This window comes from Apaloderma vittatum, unplaced genomic scaffold, assembly GCF_000703405.1.
Source record: "Apaloderma vittatum isolate BGI_N311 unplaced genomic scaffold, ASM70340v1 scaffold44579, whole genome shotgun sequence".
Classification (NCBI taxonomy): Eukaryota; Metazoa; Chordata; class Aves; order Trogoniformes; family Trogonidae; genus Apaloderma; species Apaloderma vittatum.
The window spans coordinates 8,035-16,946 of NW_009734319.1; the positions used below are offsets into that span (position 1 = coordinate 8,035).

At 37.7% G+C, this 8,912-nt stretch overlaps 1 protein-coding gene across 1 annotated transcript; it reads left to right on the forward strand.

Annotated features, from left to right (window-relative positions):
• The first annotated feature begins 334 nt into the window (after nt 1-334).
• Nucleotides 335-8,738, forward strand: LOC104269049 (gamma-taxilin-like). The gene is made up of 6 exons (XM_009876201.1): nt 335-632; nt 1,339-1,430; nt 5,053-5,223; nt 5,970-6,164; nt 7,515-7,634; nt 8,613-8,738. The coding sequence occupies exons 1-6, from the start codon at nt 335-337 to the stop codon at nt 8,736-8,738; spliced, it is 1,002 nt and encodes a 333-aa protein (XP_009874503.1).
• The last annotated feature ends 174 nt before the right edge of the window (nt 8,739-8,912 follow it).

Genomic DNA, 8,912 nt, shown 5'->3' on the forward strand with positions numbered 1-8,912 from the left:
CTTAACAGCTGAGGTGATAGTGAATTAGTTCTGGAGGTTTAAGAACGCATTTCTGTGTGAATTTGTAATTTCTAAAGTGTAGACATTTTTGCGCTGGCCAGGTATCGAAGTTGTTTCGTAGTAGAGCAATTAATATTTTGGGCTGTTGTGTTTTCTTCATTGCCCTTTAGGCCGATCTTTGTGCATGTCAACTCCAGGGAGTATCAGCTTGAATGACGGTGAAATGTTGCTGTTGTCCACACGAAAGAAAGGTAGAAGTGTTCATTTTCAATACGGTTGCTTGACCGCCTACTTCCACTTCTTCCCTTCTCTTCTAAAGTTGGTCAGTGGTGCAATGGAAGAAGCTGGATCTCAGGAGATGGGAGTGAATAGCCAGGATCAGCTGGTGAACAGCAAGTGCAACGAGTTGTCTGACGCGGCGCTGCAGCACGCGCAGTCCAACTGTTACGGCCTGGAAAACACGGGCGCCTTGGAGGAAGCCGAGTGCATCGCGAAGACCGGGAAGCACCCGGGGTCCATGTGCTGCTCCCAAGAGTCCCGTGAGGAGACTCCTGGGAGAGAAGAAGCCCGTACTGATCCACCTGATGGCCAACAGGATCCAGAGAGCAAAAAACACAAAGAGAAAACTTTGGGTGTGTTCCTTTTGACATTTTGGTTTTCGCTGATTTTTTTTTTATATGGCTTTATTATTTTCATAAAATAGCTACGCAGTTGCTCTGTCTTTGTCTCAAGTTCACCCTGTAGCCAAAACTTGTCATCTTTAACAGGACTTTCTGAGAACATGTGCACTTCTGCTTAGGAAAGGACAGTTCTTAATGCATATGTAAGAATCCTTCAAATGGTAATGTTATTTTTACAGGAACTTTAATAATAATAATAATAATGTGGTAACTACTAATCAGCTTTTTTTTTAACTTTCCAGTTGTTGGATTAACTTTTAAATTTGAGATAGCAGTGTTCAATGCTACCGTAGCACTGGTGATATTTAAATTCAAAGGCTTATTAAAAACACTTATGTGAACATCTTTAATTAGCGAAACTTAACCTTTTAAATTTTATTCTTTAAGATTTTTCTTTTTACTTGTGTTATTATAAATTATAAACCAAATATTTTTATGATTAAAGTAACTTCTGCTGCCCATGTTGTGTAATGGCTCGTAAGTAAGCCAAATTTACCCTTACTGTGATGATTTCCCATTTGTCACCTGTTAGGATCAAACCAGAGAACAACTTAACTTGCACTAATTTCTTGTGGTTCTATATTTTACTTCTTAAAACAGGCTGCTTTTCTGGTATGTTTTTTTTCCTCAATGTAATTGTCTTTCATCCAATTCATAGGAAAAGAAGTGCTATTATTAATGCAAGCCTTGAATACACTTTCTACTCCTGAAGAAAAGCTGGCAGCTTTGTGCAAGAAGTATGCTGATCTGGTAAGTAATTTGTAAAGATAGCAGGAGTTATTCATGTGTTAAGTTCTTGCATTCCACAATTTAGTATTGTAATATAAGACAGTCAATGGTTTTGAATATTTTATTTACAGTGTTGGTAGGAAAATAAAAACCACAAAAAGGCTTAAGCTTATTGTGAGTTTGGCTGAAGCAATACTCACATGTAGTCATTTCACTTCTGCGTGACTGCCTAAATCCAAAGAAAAAATAGGTTATGATAACTTTTTGATAACTCAGTGTTGAAGCATAACATTAGGATTAACAAAAGCTGAGAGTTTCTTTTGGGAATAACTATTTTCTTAGTTTTTGTCTGTTCATAATGCTTTTGTGTTAGCATTTTACAATTTATACCCTTTAGGATAACGAAAAAGGACATATTGTGATATCAAGATTTGGAAAAAATCTCAGTTATTCTTAAATCTTTAGTGATTTTAGGGGGTAGGAGAAATTGGAAGGATCTAGGTTTGATTTTGCACTGTGTTTTTTCACCATGATAAGGAATGGATAGAAAAGTATATATTTCTTCAGTAACAAACCAAAAGGCACAATGTTAGCAGAAATTGACCATAAAGTGCATTCCCATTCCAAGTAGGAAAAATTGTAATTTGTTCTCTAAATAAATTGATAGCAGAGTTGGGGAAGGGGAAGGGCTCCTAAGTTCACTTTTCAGAATGTGCCTGGAGACAAAAATGCTTTACTTGTTCCTCTTGAGCCAAGGACAGATGGAAGACTGGAAATATTGTGTGTATGTGTTTTCCCACTGTATTTGTAGTTACAAAATGAATACAAAACTAAAGAGACAAACCTTAAGCTTTTGTCAAGCTATTTGGTTTCCTTCTATCGATGTCAAGTGTATTATATTGAAAATGTTTCTGAAAATTATGTAATGGCTGCACAACATGGCATAACTCCTGTGAAATAAATGTATTTCTCTGAGGTTAGTAAAGTCTCCAGAGCTTTGGGGATGAGCTAGCAAGTAGTCTTTTGACTCAACAAGACAATACTAATTACTGAAGAACAGACTTAGGTCAAGTCTGTTTAGCAAATCATGAGTCCTCCTTGGAGGTCTGTTAAGTTTTTATTCACCGTGCTCTCTCTCACATGCACACTCTTGTCCACATGAGTGAATTTCCTCCAAAACCAGTAGTTTCTCTACGAGAAGTCACTTTCATTTAAATGAATTGTAGAATGGCCTAGGCTGGAAGGGACCTTAGAGATCATCTAACCCAACCCCCCTGCCATGGGCAGGGACGCCTCTCAACTAGACCAGATTGCTCAAGGCCTCATCCAACCTGACTTGAACACCTCGAGGGAGGGGGCATCCACAGCTTCTCTGGACAATTGATTCCAGAGCCTTGTTGCCCCCATACTGAAGATTTTTTTCCTAAGATCCAGTCTGAATCTATTTTCCTTTAACTTAAATCTGTTTCCCCTTGTCCTATTGGTGGACGCTTTTGTGAGAAGCAATAATAATTCCATAGTGCAATGCAAGGATGGGAAGCCCACCTAAAATTGAGGTTTAGTGTTCTGAGAGAGAAACACAGTAAATGAGTTAGTTCTTACGAGCAATTGCTTGTGCATGTGATGCCTTTTCTATGTGAGTGAACAGCTCCCATGTCAGATCATAGTGGTGATCATGATGGCCTGCATGGGGAACTAGGTTGGCCCAAATTCCTAGCATCTTCAGAAGGAAAACAGTCTGCACTGTCTTCACTTTGAGTTTTCTTGTGTGAAGGAAAGATCTCAAAACAATTAGGGAACAGCTAGACCAAATAAACTGTAATTCCCTTCAAGAATCCTGGCAGTCAGGAGAGATGTGTTCACGTTATCGTGGATTTTTTTCCCTCCCAGGACAAGATCCGTGGTCTGTAGGTAAACTTTCTCAGTCTGTAGATAGCTGCCACGCTGGGAAACCAGTTACTTTCCGTATGATACTCGGAACTGCTGGAAAGTTGGGTGGGAGCTTGTCCAGATGTAACAGTACCTCCGTTTTAGCTGAAAGACCTTAGAGGTAATCTGTTCCCCTTAGAAACTTTAGGTTGGATCTGGTTGTGCTCCTTTTAAGATTAATTCTTTTCTTTGTTGATAGTGATGGTGAACCACTGGCATAGGTGTCGGCTTTAATGCCAACAGAGGTTTGAACTGTTTACAACAGTGCACCTACAATGCTTTTTTTCTTCTTTTAAAGATTCATCATGTTTAAAGCTCACTGTCAGGTTTTTCAGTGGTGTCTCATGAAAAGGACTGTACAATAAAGGTAGGAATGCCTCTCTCCTGGCAAAAGATCTTCCACAATTTTTTTCCCCTTAATTTGGAATCTATCAGGAGATCAATTTGTGCTGCAGAAAGGTTTGCATCCTTGGTGATGTGTCTCATGCTGACATACTCTTACAGGCCTGAAGTTTCATAGGTATGCAAACAGCACAGCTGTTGAAGTGTTTTTTCTGGCTGCCCAAGAAAAGGGCTTTTTATGTTTGGATATCAAAATGTTCCCTTAATATTTGTTTTCTCTAAACTAGATTAAATGTACATTTAATTTATTGTTGTCATGGAGGTCCTTAACTTGGTTCTTCGTTTTGTGCTTTTGCGTTATTATGAGCTCTCTTTCAAAAAAACAGCATTAAATCATTCTTCTGTCATGGTGATGTTCCTTGTTACCAGCCACCTTCTGCTGTGGTGTCCCAAGGCTGAGGCACTATCTGGTGAGGGGCAGCATTACACTCAACGTTGTTGCCTTCTTTACAGTAGAACAAGACTCTAAATAATACGGTTTCTCGGGGAGCCCAAAAATCATATAACTTATTCTCAGCTAGATACTAATGCTAGAAACTTGTATTCAGTGGATAGTTATAGAAGAGATTTTGGGGTCAGCACAGTATACAAAGTTTAACGGTGTCATCTACCATCTAAACAACCCAAAGGAAATAGAACAAAAATTTTGCTTCAGATGGTTGAGACTACAGATCTCTTAAGTCATCAAAGTCTGAGCTGTGCAATTTTATTAGTATTGGACTTGATTTGTTGGGGCTGCTAGTTGGATCTGTTCCTCTCTGAAATACCGTAGTGTTTTACAAACTTTTATCAATTACTGCTTCATTTGGCAGGAGCTTCTGCTGACAAGGAAGAACAGTATACGCAGTTCTGGGTTTTTTTTCTTTTTTTCTTTTTGATAATAAAAACAAGACCTGCTGGATAAACAGCCATGTGTACCTTACAGATAAGAGAGTTTGACTTGTTGAAAAAGCCAGTCTCAGTTGGCTTTTAATTGTATCTGCTACATCCTTCTTTCTCAGGGTTAGTCCTGCCCCTGTAGCTGAATGCAGGCTGATAGCCCATGGTGAACAGGTCCGTGGTCCCTGTTCTTCCAAGGCACATGTTGGTTAAGCTGGAACTTGTATATTTCCATCTCCTGTCCTTTAACGTATTTAGAATGGTCTGTAGGGTGATGGGAGTTTCTCTTTAAGATCAATGTGGGGGTCGTATTGAAATTATTTGACTTCCTTGCATTCATCTGAAATGTTTAGAAGTTTGTTCAGTCTGCTCATCTAGCTGCATAAAGATAGGTAAACTATGTTTATTTAATAAATATACTCTCTAACATCAGTTGGAGGAGAGCCGGAACGTTCAAAAGCAGATGAAGATACTGCAGAAGAAGCAAGCGCAAGTTGTGAAGGAGAAAGTCCACCTGCAGAGTGAGCATAGCAAGGCCATTTTGGCACGTAGCAAACTGGAATCCTTATGTCGGGAGCTTCAGCGTCATAACAAGACTTTGAAGGTTAGTTTATTTACATAAATTACAGTGCTGGTGGTGGTGGAAATCTTCCTTACTGATTAGCTGCTTAAAATCAGGACAGCTGCTTTTTACTTACCACTTTGCCCATTGCCTGTACCTGCAGAAGATGAGTGGCACAGGGCATCAGTGTACTTGATTTTAAGATAAGGACTTGAACTATCCCCATTTTCTTTTTTATTATTTTTTTTCCTTACCCCCCCAAACGTTTCATATTACTTGCAGTATGTGATCTTGCCATATTTGACTCTGGGCGCGGTGCTGATGACTGCTGGAAAAAATAGCACAAGTGAAATAACAGCGTGAAATGGCAGGGTATCAAAAAACCCGCTTAATTCTGTCAGAATATAATGGATGGGAGTGAAATGGAAGAGAGACAAGAGATTACAAATAAGAATCACTGTTGGAAATTTCGTGATAGTATCAATGCTTTTTATAACATCTGAGTAATTATTACGCTTGTAGAGGTATTCAAGCAGCGTCTTATAAACCAGCCTCTGAGTAATGTTGGTAGTGGTAAGGATAAGATTCTCAAAAACCTCTGGAATTTCTAGATTCTTTGTTCCATGCAGTTCATATGAGTTACCAGCACAACATGTTATGTTTGTGGCTTAGATTAGCTCTCTAGAACTTGAAACTGTGTAGAAGTGAATTAATCTAATTGTTTCTGACTCAAAAATTTGGAAAAATTGTATGGTTTGGCTTGACGCAGTAATGTTTTCTCATAAAAGGAAGAAAACATGCACCAAGCACGTGAAGAAGAAGAAAGACGGAAAGAAGCAACTGCACACTTCCAGATTACGCTGAATGAAATTCAGGCTCAACTGGAACAGCATGATATACATAATGCCAAACTCCGTCAGGAAAATATTGAACTGGGGGAAAAACTGAAGAAACTCATTGAGCAGTACGCATTGCGGGAAGAGGTGCTTACATCATGCTTCTGATGGGATTCTGTTGGTGCCTTGACTGTAAAGATCAGATAATTATTTAAAGGGGAGAAGAAATGCTAATACTTTACAGCCTTGGGGAGGAAGGGTGGTGTATGTATATGTTTAAAATTATTCTTCACTACTGTGAAAAATTAAGTGGCTGTTTGGCCCGCTATCTGCCTTTCCTGTATAGCTTTGCCTCTCCAAATTCAAGATGCATTGGGGAAAAAAAAAAAAAAGCTTTCACAGTGAAGCAGTCATATAGAAATTAGTTGTCCAGAGAATGTAGAATCTTTGTCTTTAGAGGTATTCAGAATTTGACTGGACAAGGTGTGAGCAACCTGATCAGACTCTGAAGCTGACCCTGATTTGAGGGGACTGAATGGTGTCCAAAGTTTATTGCCAACATATGTATTAATATTTGAAGTTCTTCTCAACTATAATTTCATGTTATACTGGAAGGGGATATAAGAGTTACTCTCTGTCTTATTTGTTTTGGTTCATTAAGGTTTGGGGGTTTTTTGGAAGCTCATTTGTGTATGTAGCTCTTCGTGTTGGCATAGAATCAAAGTAAGCTAACAGGCTTTAAGAATATATTTGGACTGGTGTCATGGAAATGACTGTATTATAGGGCTAACGGAGCTAGCTTTAGTTGGCACCAGTATGTGAGCTGCTCAGTCTGGAAAACCGCCAGGTCTCCTTGTCAAAGAGTGCTAAGCTTCAAGGAGTTCTACAGCTTAGATTAGTTTGCTAGTTCATAGCTGGTACACTTGATTTGGGATATTATTTATCAGTTAGAATGCTCTCCATAGATTCATTGCCCACCTTTTCTAATCATGGAATCTTTGTATCTCTACAAGAAAAATTAGGAAGCTGCCTTGTGCTACTCTCCAGATGGAAGTAAGACTGTGAAATTCAATGAGTTGTGGAATTTCATCAGCTAAATAAACAGTTTTTGCAAAGTCTGCTGGTTTTGAGCTTTTTTAATATGAGAACTGGGGCTTTTAGAAGTAACAAAGTACAATAAGGATTAGAGGTTTGTACACCAACTTTAGAAGAAAGGATTTGGACTATTTCACTACGGTATTTTTGAAATACCTGGTGCAAAATGACTTACAGTATTGTACCAATTTAATAAAATAGGCATCTGGCTTCTGTGAACAGCAAAATGTAATTATAAGATATGGAGACAGAGGGGAAAAAAGGCATGTATATCAGTCTTACTGCTTTATTTTGCACAAAACTTGCAAAGCAATATGCCATCTCCCCATACATGTACACTTAACCTTAATTGAGCAGTGGACTGTTTATATTTGACTAATATGATTTTCTTTCTTCCTTTAGCATATTGATAAAGTGTTTAAACATAAAGAACTGCAGCAGCAACTTGTGGATGCCAAACTTCAGCAAACTACCCAACTTATTAAAGAAGCAGAGGAAAAACATCAGCGGGAAAGGGAGTTTGTAAGTGAATTCTATGTATGTTAAGAGAAATAACAACTGACCAAAACAGATTTTTCATGATTTAAAGCAAATTGAGGAGACTGTCTTCAACAGTGAGACTGAGATTTAAGTTTTGTGTACATATGATGCCTAAAATATTATGTCCTTATTGGCAAGCATTATAAGGTCGGCATTTCCTCAGCAAATATGCTGGATATTATTTAGATTTTTCTTAGACTGGGAAGTGTCTTGAGCTGAAACACCAAGGTACTTTTTTGCAGTCAAGAGTTACAACTTCTGGTTTTATGCTATAAGAAACAACAAACACAGAATAAAGCATGCATTCTTCTGAACTATCTGTCCCCAAAACTATGCCTGACATTTTATTTATATATTGATAATTAGCAATTTACTTGCAGTCTTCCAAGAAGCTTACTTCCAATTAAAATAAAATAGTTAGGTGGAGATTCTTCTTTTTTATGCTCCTTATGTATTTGTAACTTCTAGGCAAAAGCCATGCATTACCTGTATAATCATCCAGTGATTTTTCTATATTTTTAAATCATAATTTTGGAATAATAAGCTGATGAACCTACAAAATGGTGTCAAGGTGAAGGAAAATTGAACTAATCTCTAAAGGCAATGTTGGTGACTGGAGAAATGGAGGTGGAAAATAAAGAGGTTACAAAACGGTTGTAAATTATGTACAGTTTGTTAATGAACTGCTCATAATAAATTTAGCAGTTCAAACTTGCTACAGAAATAGAAACAGTGACTCATGCTAACAATTAGAAAAATGTCTCAGTAAGTTTCTACAAGCCAGCACATGCTTTAAATCATGTATTTGAAAGTGTGATATAGTAATAAAAATGTTCATGTGAGAAATTATAGTTGGATGGCCCTTAGGTGATTTTAAGGTTGCTCATTTTTATCATAGATCAAGTTAAGTCCATTCATAGGAATACTTTTTTACTATGTGGCTTTTCACATTGTTTTTAGCTGCTAAAAGAAGCTACTGAGTCCAGGCACAAATGTGAACAGATGAAGCAGCAGGAAGCTCAGCTGAAGCAGCAGGTATCTATCATTATTTATTTATTGTTATTTGTTGTTACTATTATATTCTAATGGAGTGGTCTTCAATAACAGTTCTTCTGAAAAGAAAATACCAAGAGATTTGTGTTTGTAGTGAATGTAACGCAACATACAAAAAAAAAAATACATGTGTATTGCCTCTAATGAACAATAACTGCTTGTGAAAAGTACTGAGTATTTTCACAGAATCACAGAATGTTTGGGGTT